Source organism: Carassius auratus, chromosome 4 (assembly GCF_003368295.1).
Source record: "Carassius auratus strain Wakin chromosome 4, ASM336829v1, whole genome shotgun sequence".
NCBI classification, from domain to species: Eukaryota; Metazoa; Chordata; class Actinopteri; order Cypriniformes; family Cyprinidae; genus Carassius; species Carassius auratus.
This window is the reverse complement of record NC_039246.1, coordinates 18620469-18640785: the sequence shown is the minus strand read 5'-3', so window position 1 is coordinate 18640785 and position 20317 is coordinate 18620469. Positions and strand designations below refer to the sequence as shown.

Below are 20317 nucleotides of genomic sequence, written 5' to 3'. Positions count from 1 at the left end.
AGTACACCAGGAGTTCAAACCAAACTGAGAGCGAGAGAAAGAGAAAGAGGTGGGGGCAGGGAAGGTAGATAGATGGGGGATAAGAAGAAGGAGAACACGTTAAAGATGGCAGATATGGGGCGGGAAAAAAGACTGCATATATTATCGGTGATCTTAAAAAATTGAGGCAGCATTGCTGCTGGAAAGAAGTAACTCAGTGAGGACCATTCGTGAACTTAAAATGACACATGCTCTCCTTTTTCCATCATTGGTCTCAATAGTGTTTTTGTAAGGTAGTTTTTAAGAATAAGGGGGTGTGTCTAATTAAGCAACTAGGCCCAGTATAAGATCCAGAATTTAAAAAGCATTTAAAAAGCAAAGCTGTATAAGTCAACAAAGCCATATTGCTCTACTTACATTTTTGCTCCAAAAACTTACCTAAACGTAGTACCATATCATACAAAACATTTTTACCATAGTGCATTATTATTAAATGTTTACATATGCCACCAAATATGTATCCAGTTATATAGTAAACTTGCTTGGTAGCTCACCCGGTACAGGAGGTACATTTACAATCTGGAGCATTTGGAGTCCCAAGACTTGTAAGAAAGCTAAAACAGCATTGTTGCTTCAGCAAATGCGTTTTTATCTCATGTTTTCTTTTTGGAAATATATCGGTTAAGTTTAGGGTCAAGTTTAGTATGGGTGATACAAAATGTTCAAAAGGCATTTACCTTTTAGTGCAACTCACTAACGTACAAAAACCAAAATAAATTATAATACATTGCCATGTTCATCCATTTTGCATAAAACTGAATGTGCTGTTAGCACCAATCACTCTACATTTCCCTTTGAAAGTGTCGCAAAACTTGCAAGAAGCGACACAAAAAATTAGTCTGGGTTTTGTAGAAGTGATACTTTAGCACTTATAGTTCCAATTCTAAATTCTGATTGGATGAGCAGTGTGACGAGTGGGGTGGGGCTGAGAGAAGTGGGAATGGAGCGAGGACGGTGGAGTGATTTGGAAATGAGCGACACCTTTCTCCACTCATCACAGGGGGACTCCTGCCGGCTCCTACCGGGCGGCGGAGGAGTGTCGTGCCGTCCACCGAGGGCCATCCAGTGCCACCGCCAGGCACCGCGGATGAGTTCACCCAGCTGGTGGAGGACCGAGTCCTAATTCTTTGATTGCCAATTTATCCTTATTGCTACAGTAAATGAATGGGATTTCTTTCAATGACACGATAGAATTAATCTGCGGTGAGGTAACGTTCGCCGTGAGGTCGATCAAATTTAGCTGACAAAGGCATAGCTGTCCCTGTCTGTCTGTTTTTTTTTTTTTCACATTTGAAAAAAGATATAAAGTAGTTTTTCATTTTTTCTTGTTCTTAAAATTCAAAATAGTTATATATTTAATATTATTGGATGTCACTGTTCCCACCAGTCGTTGCACAAGTTAAGGTTACGCATGATGACGAAAGCCCTAGCATATAGCCTTGTACATGCGTGCACGTAGATGCACAGACGGGCTGCTGGTCTGTCAGAAGAGTCTGTTTGGGCTCATGAATATTTGATGAACTCATTTATTATGTAAAGCAGAGAGCGTGCTCATTTGGGTGAAAGTGCACACATACACAAACATGCATAGTCTCAGTTTCGCTATGTTGCACACTATAGATACATTGCTTCAGGACAAAAATCCTCTTCTCAGATAAACATGCACACATATATATATATATATATATATATATATATATATATATATATATATATATATATACACACACACACACACACACACACACACACATATAATGTAATGAATTTGAGAGTGTTTGACCAATGTCTATGTATGCAGACTTTTTTCTTTCTGATTTGAGCTTCTGGTACATTTCAATATTTGAACTTTTGCTGATAGACTGTATGCAACTGCCATACCAGATTCGATGTACTCCAATCAAAACCAAATGTGTGAGGTGAACATTCAATGCCATCTCATGACCAATTTGAACGTATTTTACATGGTGGCTATTTCGTACAAATTTGTACAATCTCACTTGTATGATTTTGTATGATTTCTATGAGGGGTAGGTTTAGGGGCAGGGTTAGGTGTGGACCTTTGCATGGATTAATAAACATTTGCCAACTTATAAAAAGCATACAAATTTTCCCAAATCGTATGAATTTGTAAGAATGAGGTCATATGAATTGGTACGAATTAGCCACCTTGTAAAATATGGACAAATTACCACTCTGAGGAAATAATGTCTAAAATAAGGCTTTAGACCTATGAGTTATTTCAAATTAATTGTTGATCCAGGTCAGAAAATAGGTATGAATGATTTGTTTGAAAATTGGACTAATTTGGTTCTCGGGTTCAACCCAGTTACACAGTGATTCAGTCGCAATGGTTAATAGCTTAATAGAGGGTAAAATGAATTAAATGTTGGTCTGTTCATCACATAAAGCTATTGTATGGCTTTGGAAAACTAGTGTACAATAGTACATGATATGCTTAGATTATGCTTTCCATTCTGTATTGACGCTTGAAAGCCTCAGTCCTTGTTTACTTTTTTATATATAGAAAATAACAACCAGGTTTTTCTTCAAAATTCAACTGTCGTGTTCAATGGAAGCCACAAGTATTTGCATTGTTACAGTATAATGGCGCAATTTCTTGAGTAAACTGTCCATTGAACTGTCAACATGTTTCATGTTATCTGAATAATACCAGGCGCGGTTTAATGACACATTTACCTGTAACTCTATCAGCCCCTTGAGTGTTGTGGTTTTCTAGTGCATATGTGTAAGCTTGTCAGTGTAATCTGGGATCACTAGCCTGTCTAATCTACTACATCAACTCGACCCCTGTTGTTTACATCATCCACATGCCAACCAGCAGTAATCAGACATCAACAGCACATTGTATCACATTCCAGTCGCTCTACACTGCCCAAATATAAAATTCACAGGATATTCTGCTCTGTAATATTGATGTAGAACAAAATCTTCCTTCTTAATCATAAAACCGACTAACATTCGAAGTACAGGCCTATTTTTGACTCCCACTATCCCAGAATGCCAACCTCAGAGAGATTTTTACCAAGTGCAATGAACCTTACTGGTTTAATTGAACAGGTCTTGGGTAGCGAAATTGGAGTTTAAATAAATTTGCCATTTCTCTCCAAGTCCTACATTCATTAAGGAGCCTTTTTCCCCTTTCCTTTCTCTATCCATCTCACCCCTTTCTTTGTTTCAACCCCCCCTCCCCCCGTTCCCCTCATTAAAGCGGGACCCTGTGAGTTCTGGTCACTGCTTCTCATTTATTTTCATTTGAAACTCGCGCAGCTTCACTGAGCCACAGCTCGACGGTGGGCACCTAGGGACAGGTCATTCTCATATAACACAAAACCACCCATTTCTGCAACACACTCCCAGCGCACATATCCCAGAATGCACAGTGACAGCAGCCCATTGCCACAGCCACACACAGACACAACCACCATCGCCTTGTTTTACCGCAATGAAAGGCATTCCAAGCCACTAATTGCAGAGTACAAACTCCAGTGTTTATAGCGGAAAGTCGGCAGTGCTGTACGAGTGGTTTTAGGAAGAAATTGTAAGCCTTCATGATGGCCCGTTAAGCACAAACTTACCTGGTGTCATCTGTGATTGCTTAACCCCTTAACTTCCTCTGAGAAACACATTCAGCCTTAGCTAAAGCATTTAAATAGCCCTGTCAGCTGAAGTCTTCAAAAGAACACACACACAGGCAAGGCTTGATAATCTCATGAGTAGCTACACAACATTTTTAGGCATCATAAATTAATATTTGAACATGCCAATGATGACTAAAAATGATAGGCAGCTCACTTGGTTTTAAAACTGTGATGTGCAAATTGATGTCTAGGTAGGCAGCAGACTAGGTTTTGGAACATAACTAGCAGCACAAAAGACATTTCAGAGATGTTTGATATCAGTTATATTACATCTAATGATCAATCTTATAAAAGTATTACTAGTTATAATTACAGTACATTCACCATCAGATGGATTGACGGTAGGCACAGCAACATAAATCGATGTGAGTCCTCAGCGAATGAAGCATTATATCAACTGCCAGGGGCACGTGCAATAGATTTATTTACAGTCCCGGCATGTACTGTTTTCCCATGTATGTGGTCCTTAGTGTGGCGCCATAAATCATTTTTTCATCAAATAACGATAAGTGTTTTCAAGACCATAGATTTAGCCCCAGTCTTTGGTACGTTTGTTAACATATGGTCATATTTCTCTAATGAGCTTGCCTATGCACACATGTGTCTGTGATGGTTACAAACCTGTACGGCACATTACCATTTGACATTTCTTTATTGGAGGAGGTTGAGTTATGGCCAAGGTGTGTGTGTGTGTGTGTACGTTTGTTACACTAGAAGACCTGACCGCAGTCATTGAAGAGATTCATGTTCCTCTGGGGATATTTTAAAAGCCATTGAGCACGAGCACAATGAATAAAATGAGTAAAAGGCCATAAATCTACTGTTTAAACCAACATGGCTGCCTCTCTGGCCCAACTAATGCCCTTACACCCCATTACACTCTGCACATTAAACGCCTGCGTTATTAACCGCCCATAACCCTTGGATAAAAATCAACCCGACACGGCCTGATCAGCACCCTTCTCCACATTAAAAAAATGGCCAGAGAGACAGAGACCGAGAGGAGAGGTAAAAAAAAACAAGCCACAAAGTGGTATGTGACAGCCACATTGTTGGGGCGTCCCATTGTTGAGAATGCTTTCAGCGCTACCCTCCCTTCATCTCTCCAGCGAATGCCCCCCCTCCTCCATTCCTCTCCAGACCCCCCCCCCCCCCCCCCTTCTAAATCCAATCGTCAGAAAGGCGTGCAAACAAAAGCGGACATCTTTCTAGTGGCGGGACAGGGCTTAACCCCTCCTGCTTATCCCTCTCTTTGTTTTTATGCAATTATTACATCCAAACAAACTCTGAATTTAGGTCCTCGCTAGTGTTTGCACACTTAAATGCATGCAAATGTACTCGCACACTTTACATGGTGCATTAATATAGATTAGGACCACTTGTGCGGAAATGTGACTGCAAAAAGGCGACTGCAAAAAGTAAGCACAATTTAATTATCCAGGATGAAGTGTCTCTTTCTGTCACTCCTCCTTCCTTGCGCACATATGCGCATTATCCTGTGTGCATGCACGCGCATCTTCAAATATGTTCTCTATAGCTGTATCAACTCTTCAGTCTTTTGAGGGGCTCCGACCGAACCGTAGAGAAGAGAAACAAGAGAGGGGAACGTTGCAAGCTGTACATTTTTACGGTGGGCAAGACAAGTGCAGGCGGTACAGCGCAGGCAGGGTCCCGCAATTTGACAAAAACACAACAGCATGCACCGCTCAAACGGCCTACAAACGGCATGTCAACGATCTGGGTCAACAAATCCTCAGGGCTGCCATCAACCAAACATTCCTGAAATGGCTCGCTGCACACCTGCAGCTATGATCAGCAAACCTTTCGGAAATAGCCGGATCCATTTATATGTGTGAGCATGCATGTCTTTGTGTGCTGTCCAGGGACAGCTTTACCTCATCAGCAGTTCCTCTGTGCTCCTCATGGAGACAGCGCTGTTCGCGGTGGATGGGTATCGCATACTGTCAACACACACACTCGGCACAAAGCCCAGCTCAGACGAGTGCTCCAACATCGCCGTTACTCCGAACGCAAGCATGCACTACACGCACACGATCCTTGTGCTTTCAGTTGTGGCGGGTGTTCGCTAGCCCTTTCTCTAGCATCTGAATCCTCTCTCTCACGCGCTCTCTCTCTCTCACACACAGTAACACTCCCACCCATCCACCCTCACCGGCTCCCTCCTCCTTCCCCTTGTCCCTCCCTCCTCCCGTCTGATTCACTGGGCTGCGATAACCCTTTCTGACAGCTCATGTTGTTTTTGGGCCAGAGCTAGTGCTGTTAGCCTGGTGCTGGCTAGCTTTGAGAAGCCTGCTGTTGTCCAGGATGCCCAACACCCCTGAGGACAGCTCCTATCTCGTATCCGTACAAGAATAACAACTAAAGAAGTGGCGTTAAGAAGTAGACAAACCTTTACACTGACCTGGTACTATATATTTTTCTCTCTCAAGAGCATCCATCTTTGTCCTAATATAATTTATTTCATCATAGGCAAAAATGCAAACAAGTACATTTTTTGTGAATGACCCTGGGAATACTAAAATATGGACTTCTTTGGATAATTGATCAAGGCTGAAGGACTAAGAGATAAGTGAAGGCATCGAAGATGTGTCCCATATGAAAGCTGTAACACACAGTTTGTCCTGTATTTGCAGGCATACGCCGTATGACCACCAGACCATATGAATAACAAAATCTCAGCTGATAAGTAATCATTCTTTTTTGCACAAATCATTGTTTTATTTATGAACGTAGCCATTCGAGGAAGGCTTTAAGACTAAGTGGAATCCTCTGCCGGCTGCTCCTGCTTCACAGCGAGCGGGACTCTCGCTAACGGCAATTCCCTTCACCCTCCGCATTTTGATTTTGCTAAATCATTTTGGGCGAAAACTGGGGGAAACAGATTGGGGTAGCCTATTGTGCCATTGTTTAAAAAAAATGCATTATTGGCTGATATTTCATAGACGTCATGGTTGTTAGTTGTTATGCTTTAAAATTTCAAGCCATTTCTATGGATGTAATTTCACAGAATTTTCACCTCTTAAATTACTACACCTCCTGTATAGCCAGTCACATTTCTATAATGGTACAAATTACTGTACAACCTTCTTGACTCGTTCTCACCTCGCACCGATGCTATTGTGCAGACTTCCACAGAAACTTCTGATGACAAAACTTGTGTTACGAGGACAGTACGTGGAAAGTCGCAGAACGGCAAAATATTCTTTGGGCTTTGGTGTGTCAAGTTTTTGTAATCAGTTTATTGGTTCTGGGTTAGGATTTGCATCAGTGCTACTCATGACCTGTTTTTTTTTTCTTTCTGAGATAACACCAGAGGCTTTTTGAGGACGATTGTTTTGATAAATTAGTCCTGCGGTGGGAAAGCAGAAAATCACCAGGGATGTGGATTAGTTTAAACGAGGTTTCTGAGTGTGAGTGTTGTATGTGCAATTCTAAGAAGCCCATTTTTCCTCCCAATGGGCACATTTTGTTAAAGAGTCACACTCATCTGAAAATAACCTCTTGTCATTGCTCTTTCTTTTCACCATCTGTTCCTACCCCTCCATCTCTCTCCCATTCTCTCTATTCTAGAAAAACATATTTACCTCCTTTCTCTTTAAATGTCTCCTCCCTTCACAAGTTTCTCACTCCCGCTCTCTTTCCAAATATCTTCCAGATCTGCCTGTTTAAAAATGCATTGTGTTTATTACGGCTCATGAAAGTTTCATAGAGAGAAAAACACATCAGAGGATCAAGGGCACCGATTCATTAAAGGACGAATTTTTGTTTTGCACCTTGCGCACTTAGCTAGGATCATCCATAACACTTGCGGTAATTGCCAAAGTAATTTGTTTACATACCACCTGCGATCCGGAGGTACCCTATTAATGTCCTATAACTGTACCTACTGCACCAGATCCCATCACTTTAAAAAGGTTTTTCTTCAATGCTAATCTGGAATCTGCATTACACTGACCATAGTGATGCCGATTACAGATGTCATCCAAATAAAATTGGTTAGGAGCATAAAATAACCAGTTCCAAATGTCTCTGTGCTCCATCTGCCACCTCCTTTTCTTTCCCTCCATCTGTCTTTCTCTATCATCAGCCCCTCTGCCAGTCTCACATGAGCTAGTCAGTGTAAATGTAATGGCTGTTCAGCAGCGAGTGTTTCTGAGTGGCAGGCATATAGTCAGATGTGGGCAGGGAACTTAACGGCTAGACGAAATGCCAAATGTATTAGCGATCAATTCTAAATTCACGCTGTTTTTCACTGAGATTCGCAAAAGGCCTATACCGGGGGGTATTATTTGCCAATTGTTTTGCAAGGAGAGAATCTACGTGTCTGTCTGCGTGAGGGTTGAAGTCAAGCTGTTACTGACAGCCGAAAAGAAAATATATGCCAGGGGTGATAACTGGTTTGCTATGATCTCTGGCAATGGCATTTGCTTAGCTGAGTCTGAGGCAGATGTCTGATCACACTCAATTGGTTGAGTCCATAGGGCCCATTATGAGTGATTAGTGCAATAACAGAAGAGGAGAGGAGAGGAGAGGAGAGGAGAGAAGAGAAGAGAAGAGAAGAGAAGAGAAGAGAAGAGAAGAGAAGAGAAGAGAAGAGAAGAGAAGGTGATCAGATGAGATTAAGCAGGATGAGACAAGATAAATCAAAATGACAAGAGATGTGACTAGTCGGGAAAAACAAGAAAGGGTAAAGACAACAACAGAGATGATGAAATAAAGAAAACAAAATAAAATGAAAATAAAGGTAAGAAACCATATGAAATGAGAAACCATATGAAATGAGACAAGATGAGACTTGAAGTGATTAAATGCGTCAAGAAGAAAGGTGACAACAGATGAAGTGATACATGATGAAAGAAATGGGCAAAAGGGAAAATATGATGTGAGGTAAGTGAAGAAAAGAATAAAGAAGACATGACAAGAGATGAGACAAGATGAGATAAAATGAGTAGAGAAGAGATGAAATTAAATGGTAAGAAGAGAAGTTGAGGACACAAGATGAGACGAAATGAAAAAAGGGATGAGTTGAAATTAGATGAGAAGAAAAGAAAGAAAAAGATCTAAGATGAAGAAGAGAGCAGAAATGAGAGGAGATGAGATGAGTAAAGAACAGAAGAGATAAAACGAGAAGATTTAAGAATGGCGAAAGAAGGATGAGATAAGACAAGATGAAATCAAACGAGAAGAAAACGAGATGAGACAAATGGAATGATACAAATAAAAACATGAATACACATTAAGATAAGAAAAGAGGAAGTGATGAGGCAAGACAAAAAAACTACTGTATATAGAAAAAAAAGTGAGGCGAGGGAGATGTATAGACAGTGCCCTGGGACAATGTGTACCGACACACACACACACACACACACACACAAAGCAGTCCGATTATAAAATCATGTACAGTCTATCGCACAAACATAACATTCTCTGTCAAGTAGTTGTATTGCATTTACAGTTTAATGAAATGACCTAGTTAGAGTATACTTTCCTACATTATTCCCTTTCTCTCAATCTTCTATTCTGTTTTATCTGTATGACACTGTTCTTTTCCTCCTATACTAATACATACTATCTCTCTCTCTCTCTCTCTCTCTTCTGCCTAATTGTCTTGTCTATAATGGTGATTAAAAGGTCAATGCCCAATCACTCCTAGCCATGACAGCCCGTTGTGAATGTTGCGACTAGTTAGTAGGCTAGACTTGTGGGTATTTCAGCTCAAAATAGCTCGGAAATGTCCAGGTAAAAACTAGGTTTATTGTTCCCTCCGGAACTTCCAAATACAGTCTTAGCAGGCCCATAGGGCACACACTTGAGTTAAAAAACACTTTTAACACAACACAACCAAACACAAGGGAGTTGAGATGTGTTTTTAAAAACTAGGCTTGTCGCCAGTTATTGATAAGTACGATATTAAAAAGACGTAAGACATTTTTACAATGGCACAGTGACACAAGATCAATTTTAACTTAGTCGCAGCCTCATTCAGACTCTGTACACAAACTGCAGCACTATTAGATGTCATGCATCTGTTAGTGCATGATTATAATACTGTAATAATAGTGTAATAACAAATAAAACGGTGATTAGATGCTTTACAATCCAGCTCTTCTGTCTTAATTATGTGGCGTAATGTGACGTGTAGTAATTTTACCAAAAGATGATCCTAAAGTTTCCGCTACAACAACAACAAAGTAGAGAGAAAAGATACAAGCACCACTTTCAGTTACCCGGATGAGCGGTCAACCGCTGAAAGATGCAATTTCGGCATTTTGAGCATGACATGCACTGGACCTGCAATGCCATCTGTGGCTCCAGTAACAGTGAGACTTTGCAAGTGTGTGTGCGTGTGTGTGTTTCCTTAAGCAGGTCAGGCTGACTCAATTCACAGAGGTTCTGGCTTTATTATTAAATGTTATCGAGGCTTAAAAAGATGGAATATCAAAGGAATATCCCAGCGGGTGGAGAGCAGGACGATGAGAATAAAATGTACGGTGTTTTGTCGGAATATAAATTCTTGAGCTAACATTAATCAGATAAGGATTACCTGACGTCAGCGCTATGCCTTTCCACCTATTCAAAACAGCATTTGGCTTGCTTTGATCAGCACTCTCAGATTATTCTGCCTCCTTTTGTCTTTCTCTCAGGCCTAAACACCTCTCATCTCTATCAGAATGCAGTCCACGTGGGACCCTCGGAAAAAAGGAAGACCCTCTACCCACCTCCCCACCTCTCTGGTTCTGCAGGAGGAATGCACCAAAACACAGATGAATAATTTAGATTTTTTTTTTCTTCCAAAGAAAAGGTTTGACGCAGCAGTTTGGAAGAAAGGGCTGCTATAAAACATGCATGAGATACACGAGTCCACAATCAGATTGCTGATATGGAGAATTAATCTGATCTCCAAAACACACAGCGGGACCACATGAAAGCACGGTGGTGAATTGTTCTTTAATTTGTGGCGTTCGGATAACCCTATTACGTGGATGAGCTGAGATAGATCTCGTATTGTTCCTGTAAAAATATTATTACAGCCAATCAAATACAAACACTCCCCCTTTTTAATTTGAAGACCACCAATCAGCAGAGATTAAACACACAAAGGCCCAATCCATGAATGGCTGTTAGAGTGAAGCGTTCGATGAGCGTTAATGTCAGCGTGACTATTCATGATGCTGTTGCCGGCAGATCAAAGGTTTGGGAGTGTGTGTGTGTGTGAGTAAGGAGAAGAGAGAAGCTCATAAGAAAGTGTTCATGTGTATTTAATGGCTTTTCTGTGCAAATATTGATATATGCTTGTGAATTAAATGTAAATAATGGAATTTAAAATGTTTGAATCCCTATTAAACCTAGTGCTGTTTAACCCAAAATGGATGTCCATCTAACCACAGAGCTTGCACACACAAACTGTTTAAGCTGTACCAGTGAGTTTTATTTATTTATTTATTTATTTATTTTCTCCTTGTCCTCCCATTCACACATGCACATGTGCTTGAACTTCCAAGCGGCACGTAGAATAAGACAGCCAGTCGGGCATGTTCTATTTTGAGCTATTAGCAGACAGAAATTAATTTGTCACCTCCCATTAGAGGCCTGATTCTGGAGTTCTGTCTCCTCAATTATTTCCTCAACACACACATACACACAGCGAAAGCCATTTGTCCCTACTATTTATATGGAAAATGTTTTGCTTGGATGGGTGTTGTTGTTGTTGTTTTCTACACTGTCATTGTATTCAGCTCCATATTTGCTCTTGACTGAACTCGTGTGTTTGTGCGAGTGTGTACAGTATGCATGTGTTTGTGTGTGTTTTCAAAGTGAAATAGGGACTGTTGTGCTTTTGGATGCAAAAATGTCTGTGTAGACACTTCAAAGCCAGCACACCCTCTCTAAGAATGACAGAAAAACAGAAGAGGTAGTGAATCTGTTCATTAGGATGCTAATGAGAGAGAGAGAAACAGAGAATACAGCCTTTTCTTCTTCTTTCTGGTTTTTTTTGGCTATTGAGAAGCATCAAAATAATCTAAATATTTCCTTCTCTCTGTGAAAACCTGTCAACAGTGGAATGTTTGCTATGAAATATCACCTTCAATGTCACGGCATTGAATTATCATAAAACGATGACAATAAATATTAAACAGGCGGAATTCTTCACTTTCGTACCATTTTATTCCCTGAAGTCCACCTTTAATGCTAGTAACCGACATAATGACAATATCCGCTTTCTCTATGCAGAAATATGTGAACGCTAACATTTCCAGTTAAGAAAGCATCATCTCACGCCATTGCGTTTCAAAACGCATCAGAGGACGGTTCATATCACGCAACATATTTTTAGCTTTGCCTCAAGTAGCACTATAGCAAGCATTAGCATAACGTTTTTTTATTTTATTTTTCAGGTTAAACTATTGTGTCACAACAGAATACTGCAAAGCTAGCTAGTTCATTTATTTCGTTTATAGCTACTTGAGTTAAGCATGTTCACTATACTTGGAGAATGCTAGCCATTACCATTCCCATTCATCTCAATAGCGCATGAGCATGTGAAGTTTTGAATATTCAAGTGTTGGAAAAGTGGCAAAAGTTCAGCAAAATGATATTACGTTGCTTATTGCATGTTTCATGACACTTAGTCCAGTGAATTGTCCTGTGAGTGGTACTAATAGACTGACGAATGCGAATCTAGCGATATTTTTCTTCTTCTTTGTTTTGATACTATCACGACAGTTTGGGAATTAAATGTCTCGTGAGTCTACAGTATGATGTGAATATTTCGGAGTTTTTGCAGCTTTGTTTCCCTCAATGGGAGAAATGACGTGGCAATTAACATTGTGGAAATGCTTTGCATATATGTCCAGTGTTAAAGATCCAGTGTTTTTTGACAACCGTCAAATTCATCTCCACACACGCATGCACACATGCATGACAATGATGGCAGAGGCCAGAGGCTCAACCTTAAGGGAGATTGCACATTTCTTTCACCCGTACCTCACAAACGAACGAGTGATTCTCTCTCTTCAGCTTGAAGGAAGTATTCCTCAGGGTATGAGGCTGTCAACCTGACACTCATGTCTGGACTAGTTCATCTGCTCTGTGTCTATCTGTGTGTGTGCGTCTGGGATGCACTAAAATAGCTCAAATCCTACTATACTCTGCTCTATTTTTGGGATCAACCACCCGGAATACATTTGAACCTTGTGTGTGTATTTCAATATGCAACCACTCTAGGGAGTGTGTACTTATATGCTATGTAAGCGTGTGTCTGTGTGTGTGAGAGAGAGGTTAATGGCTTAGTCAGTGACTGGTCAAACCCATTAGAGCTGTTTGACGATTGATGGACATGATTGTGTGTGGAATGAGCCGAGTGAGGGATAAGTTCCTTGGTCATCTTTCGAAACTGATAACATTTATGCACACACACACACACTCATTGTGACACTACATCCTCCTTTCTTCAAATAACATTTTATGTAACTTGGGCACAAACACACTTACACAAACTTCCGCTCCCCCTTATACACACCACAAAACTGCTGCAATTTACTAAAATGAGTCACAAATGCCACAGGTCATGACACTGCAACAGGAAGCTTCTATTAAAGCTTACATTTTAATATCCGTTTAATATCAACTTCAAAATGTAAGGAATGAAAATACACTATTTACTCACCTTCATGTCATTACAAATTAAATGATTTCCTCACATCACGCGGTTCTCGAGTCGAGATTGCAGTCCAAACATGATACATCAAGACTTTGAGTGTCATTGGTTTCGTGTCTATTGATGATTGTAACAGTTATTTATATGTTATCACCAAGCGGCAACCTCCCGCTCTTTCTCGTAAAACCAACAAGGAAGTGACTAAAACTGCAATTCATCGACTGGCCGCTTGAGGCTGGCAGCAAAAGGGAGTCAGTCCCATAGACTCCCTATGTTAAAATACCCATAAACATGTTTACAGCCTGGTGCAAAAAAATAAGTTTGGTCTATATAGCAAATTTTATCCTTCATGACAACTGTGAGGGGGGGTGAATTTTTTTTTAACTCATCCTTTGTAATTATATTGAGCCTTAAAGTTTTGCATAATTAAGGGCGTGGCAACTTGAGTGACAGGTGGATTGATGCTGCTGTCACCGCCGTCGCGCTAGATGGGCGTGGCTTCAGCAACCAGCTCCCGCCTTTTTGCGTATTTTTGATTAACCCAGAGTGATGCGCGGTGACGCGCTGCCAAGATGGCGACAGCTGGCTCCGCCCACTTTTGGTTTCAAAAATTCTCTTCGGAAACCTGTGGGTGACGTCACGGACACTACATCCATGTTTTTATACAGTCTATGGTTATCACAAACAAAACCTGAATGAATTTTTTTTTGTGAGTTAATCAAATGGGGGAAGCTAAAAATAAACAATACAATAAAAATAAAATTAAATAAAAATTAAATTATATATATATATATATATATATATATATATATATATATATATATATATATATATATATATATATATATAAAACAAAACAAAAATTGTCTAGAAATATGTGAACGGAAATATTTCTAGCTAAGCAAAACAAAAACAAACAAAACTGGAAAAAAATACAAGACTAAAAAAACAACACAAAACAGCACAACAAAGCAATACAAAACTGAACAAAAACAAACAAACAAACAAAAACATCAAAACAAAACACAAAACAAAGAGAAAAATTTGTTTAATTTAACGTGTTACGTTTATTCAGAATTGTGAATTTAACTAGCAATTACTACTATTATTACTACTTCTTGTGTCATTTTATGATACATTATATATTATAAAAGTTCAAACCTGTGCCACAGAAGAATTAAATACGGAACAACACAATGGTGAGTACATACTGACTAAATTTTCATTTTTTCTCTCAAATGTTCCCATTAAATATGAAATTATTGTATTATACGAAGCACATGCTTTTTGTTCAACTTCCTGTGAAACTCCTAAGCCTTGGTTTTCTCCACAAATAAACTCAAATCAATTGAAATAGCAGTCTTTTTTCTTCTTTATGTCTGTGTTTATGTGACAGGCCACTCTGTGCTGTCTAACTTATTCAGCTATTAAGGTCTGAGTCACTGTACGCATACACATTCGCACAAGTCACATCTCCAGTATCCTCCTCCCAGATCTCATAAATATTAATCCCCTGTGAGCTCATTAGCATGGCCGCGCTGAGCTGCACCGCCATCTAGTGAGACACTTCCTCTCATGAATATTCAGAGCGAGGGGGGGCCCAGCGGTCGTTAGTGGAGAAAAACTGGAAACAATAACCCAATCAGGGATGAGGGACGGGACTTTGTGTGCGAATGTGTAATTTAGCAGAGCATTCAGACTCTTTCATGGTGTTTCTGATTAGAAGCTTTGGTTTATTCCAGAAAAGTGGCTGAACTGGGTGACTAACAAATGCAAATATTTTAGTGCAACCCACAAAAATACACAATGAATGAATGTAAATATGAGGCTGTTTCCACTGTGAGGGTATTAGTTATATGACGTAGCGTTTGTTTAAAAGTATTACTCATTTTAGATGCCGGTATCAACGGCTTTAGACAGGAGGATGTTCTCGTTGTAGATGGGATGTGGTGTTTTTTGGATTTCCCGCATTAAGCTTGTAAATTTACATTGTGTATGGAAGCTTTTTAGACAACGTTTTACCGGCTGTCGGGGGCCGCTAGCGTTTTTGTGTGCGTACGTACAGTAATGTTAGACAGCTGTTTCTCGATCCAGAACATCTGTGAGGTATTAGGATTGTGAGTAACAGTAGGGCAGCACTCCAAGGCCTCACGCCTCATATCTCTCAGCCTACACCAGGCCTCACCGTGGAGCTCGTCCAGGTGGCTCCCCCTAAAGACAGAGAAGGGGTGCTGTGGTGCAGCTCGTTCAGAGGGCTGCCTAACGAACCTTTCACAAGGCCTCACCTCGGGTGGCTCATTCAAATGACTATGAATGCTCTTCAGTGGAAGCAAACACTAGCCGGCTATTGTGAAATGTGGAATTGTTATTGTATAATAAGAGAGAATTCGAAAGGCTCAGTAATTCATGTGAATGCATTCATATGTGTATATATCTGCAGCTAAATCTATCAGTATTTACAAATCTAACAACATATTAAATTTATATAATATATTAACAATATATATTCATATTTACAGAACATATTAAAGAGTTTTAACTATATAGTTGGTTTTAAAAACTACATAATCACAATCTACATTAATCCAATATATACATTTGTAAAAATTATCAAATTAATGTCTTCGATTTACAACTACATAATCAGGAGTATTAAATATTATTATCATTAATTATAACACCATATATTAAGAATTTCTAAATTATTAAAATTCTATAAATCATTTACATTTTTGATGTATTTTTGTTTTATTTAATCAAATTAACATCTTTAATAACTAAATTATTATTATTATTATTATTTATTACACAATATATTCATACTTTCTAATTACATTTTGATTTTAAAATGATATAAATCAAGATTAAAACTTTATATTCAGTTTTACACAATATATTTAGAATATATAACTACATAAGCTATATCAAATTAAATTAACATCTTAAAAGTGTGAATTCATATTTAATTCTTAATCATAAAAGCAGCAAAACTACAACAACAACAAAAACTACTCAATGTTCACACTGGAAACGTTTTTGCAGACGTGCAAACCAATTGGCGTGACACAGATGAAAAAGAGGCTGTGAATTGTAGATATAAATTCCATCCAATAACTTGTACTGTGTTCATTTTGAAGGTTTTGGGTCCACTGGAATTCAAAAAACAAACAAACAAAAAGCATATTTTCAGTGTTTTGTAAGCCGAGCGATCGATGCCGAGGTAAACGACAGACATATTGAACAGACGATACATCTATCTATTTTCATCTATGTCAAATTAAACATGGCATCTAGCCTGACTAAGGCCTATAGTCTACTCAGTACAATTTACTTTCAGTGATCTGCTACAATGTGAGCTTTTTAAAAAGGTTCTTAGAAGAGCGGTCTAATAATCAATCTACAGAAAAACAGAGGACAAAACAGAAAACCGGCCTATTCACATTCACAGAACACATCAATCCACACAAGGAGCGAACCTGAATACTTGTAATTAACGCCGAAGGTTTATATTTGTGATACCCAGGGACTATTTCATAATGTTTCTTTCTCTCCCTCTTTTCCCTTCCTCTCTCAGAGTTGGATTATAAATAGTGTTGATTGACAGGTCTGGTTGGATGGTAATTAGAGCGGTTGCTGGGGTGAAGGGGGCGGGTCAGTCTCCGTGGTGATAATGAGGCCGGGTCCCACACGGCCGCCATGACGGTTCGGTAACCGCTCTCTTGCGCTGCCATCCCGGCTCCCATAATTATCGGTTGTTTTCTCTATGAGAACATAATCGCCACGGAGAGATGCAATTAGCTGACAACTGATTCCGCCCCCACCCCCCGTTTTCCTCTCGGCCCACCCCCCACTGCTGTTAAGACCCCCGGTACCGGAAAAAACGAGTGAAAAAAGAAAGAAATGGTTTAGATGCAGCTTGCTAGGAGGCAGCCAGTCATTCAGCATGAGGGAATCTGTGATTGCACACAGGAGCTAATTACACAGTCACACGTTCTTTTGCGCCACCCTTTCTTTCTCTTCCTTTTCTCTTTGTTATGCCATGGATGTTGGAAGAAGAAGATGAAAAGAGAGATTGGGGTATCTCTGCATCTAAGTTGACAACTGTATTTCGGCTGGTATAGCCCACAGGAAAGAAAGCAAGCACACAGAAGATCTCTTTACCTTCTTCTTCTTCTGTTCCGAGACGCCAAGGCCCCAAACATACTCGACTTTCAGGTTGTAACTTTTCCAAATCTTATGAGATCTGATTGTAAAGAGAATTCAACTTTATATTCTTTAGTCAACGTTCAGCATTATTCAACAAACACTGTGACTTGAGTCAAGTGTAGCCACATATGAAACATTATTTTTATTACTATTTTATTTTTCTACAGTGTGTTTCAAAATATAAATGAATATATAAAACATTTTATTACTTAATATTGTCATAAAACATTGCAATAGTACATACTACATATTATAGTAACCTTATGTAATTTATTCAACATTCAACTTTATTGAACAAATAACAGGCTTTGATTGGGGTCTCAGAGACTGAAATACTTTTTTATTTTATTTTATTTTATTTTTTAAATCTAAATAAAATATACAAATTTTAGTAATTAGCACATTCATGCTTATTATTTAATAATACAACATAGCAACAACAAATATTCTTTATTCAAAAATTGCTTCAAACGTCTTACGTAAAAAATTGGGGTCTTTTTAAAAATTATTTGATATGATTATTTTACATTTTATATGTTATTTAATTTATGTTCTTTCTCTATTTTGTGCTTCAACAACATCTAACCATAATATTAAATATTTAATTATACTGTTAATATTTCAAATTTGTAATACTTTTTATAATGATATAATATAATAGTAAAAATTCAAGAGAAAATTAAGGGAAACTATATTTCAAACTAGGATTGTTATTTTATGACATACAGCAATGATATTAAATGGAGAACAAATGGAGACTTCTCCCTCAAGTCCCTTGAGACTAGTATTGCACTGCACCATGGGAATTTATGTCGTTGTCTTTCTTTCCAGCACAAATTCACCTCCTTTAAATGTAAATTAGGCTTATTATAGATTGCACCTTGTTCTCAAAGTCTGCACAGTAAAATTTTCCTCTGGGAAGAATTTTCCCCTTAGGCCCAAGATAACTTTACCACACGTACATGAGCGCAAACATGTCTAGTTATGCAAGTTCAATTGAATGTGTCAGAGTGTTATTCATAACCTATCACAAGTATCTACAGCATTCTCACTAATACCACAAGGGGTGCTAGAGCTCGAATTTTATATATATGTGTGTATATATGTGTGTATATATATATATATATATATATATATATATATATATATATATATATATATATATATATATATATATATAGCGGTTTAAGGTCAACAGCTGTCTGAGTTTCTGAGGCATTGCTGCATTAAGTAATGCAAGAATGCATTCACCCAAGCCTTCGCATCTGCATTATCATATCTTCATAAAGTATTTTTTTCTGACTGTACACACACACACACACACACACACACACACACACAACCCAATAATTTTTGCTAATAAACTAATGGCAAACTCCTTTCCTCTCATTTCCTCTGCTCTGTATCTCTAGTTCATTTCCTCTCACTCCTGAGGTGTTTTGCTATTCTTGTGAATTTCACTGTGTTCTTTTGCACTTCATCTGCATATGAAGTCACACTAACATTGCTGTGAACACATGCACTCAGATGCACATGACTTTTGGCGTACAGATGGATTCTGAGGTAATTCTGGGTGTGGTTGGGAGATTCTATCAACAATATCTTGCAAATTAAACCCATATGCGCACTTGAAGAACACAGGATGCACATTACATCATTGTATTTCTGGGAACAACAGATCTTGAAAGTGAAACGTGTATTAGTAATCTGCTTTTAGGAAAACACTGAGAATTTTCAAGGAGACATGCAAGGGCCAGTGGAGAGAATGTAGACAAAATATTACATTTTGAGACCAATCAAAAAAATGACATGAGGGCTATACTTACAGTTAAATAGATAGCACACCCAAAAATTGAAAATCTGTCATTATTTTCTCACCCTCAAGCTTTTCCAAACCTGTACGAGTTTCCTTCAGCTGTTGGACACAGAATAAGATATTATGAAAAATTCAGGTAACCAAATAGCTAATGGAAGCCATTAATCTATAGTATTTCCGGTGAAAGTCAACGGCTACTATCAATTGTTGGGCTACCAACATTCTTCAGTTCATCATTCTTTTGTGTCCAAGAAATTCATAGAGATTTGGAACAATATGAGGGTCTGCAAATGATGAGAATTTTAATTTCTGGGTCAAACATCCCTTTAACTTTTAGCAAGTTGTTGACTTTGAGAAAAAAACGTCCTTAAAATTTAGATTTCCGTCACATTCATTCATATTACTGTAACGTCCACAGCAATTTCTCAGGGTGACATAGTTTTTCCTTTTCATGAGTGCCCTTGAAAACTCGCAGGCTGTCTGTCAGTCTGCCTTTTGCCGGCGGTAACCCACAGTGCATCGCTGTAACGATAGAGAGGGTGGCGAACTCCGGCAGTGGCTTTGAGTTTCTGTGTGCCGCCCTGCAGAAGAAAGCTCTTCTCCAGATGTGACAATTTATTCCTAACAGAATTCCCGATGAAAAATAGGTGTAGCTATTTCAGGATCAGCAGTTTATCAAAAAACTTTCAGGCGCTCTCTCTCGCTCTTTCGATGTGTAGTCTCATAGCCGTGGGGCTGGGTTTAATGGCCCTCAGTCACAGATCTTTACCAGCCTCAACTCTGCACCCTTGACTCTCTGGGAACACCTTTTTCTCTTTTATTTCTCTTCCCTGTCATCTCGCTCTCCTCTCGTAATCAAAAATTCAGAAGAGGCTATGTTAAAATCGGCAAAGTCTGAGGTTACGCTTTCTCCTT

The 20317-nt window shown here is 38.9% G+C and overlaps 1 protein-coding gene across 20 annotated transcripts in view; it reads right to left on the bottom strand.

The window, feature by feature from the left end:
- Positions 1–20317, bottom strand: part of LOC113061565 (CUGBP Elav-like family member 2) — a 138752-nt gene that overhangs the window by 83019 nt on the left and 35416 nt on the right. For 7 of the 20 annotated variants that reach the window (XM_026230764.1, XM_026230782.1, XM_026230802.1 and 4 more), the window contains exon 1: positions 5597–5832. The exons of 1 other annotated variant lie outside the window; for it this stretch is intronic. In XM_026230764.1, coding sequence (XP_026086549.1) covers positions 5597–5739 — 143 coding nt within the window. In that variant the 5' untranslated portion in view covers positions 5740–5832. Of the gene's footprint in view, positions 1–5596; positions 5833–20317 lie in introns of those variants that run through there. 12 more of the 20 variants (XM_026230793.1, XM_026230879.1, XM_026230902.1 and 9 more) reach the window with 3 other exon arrangements.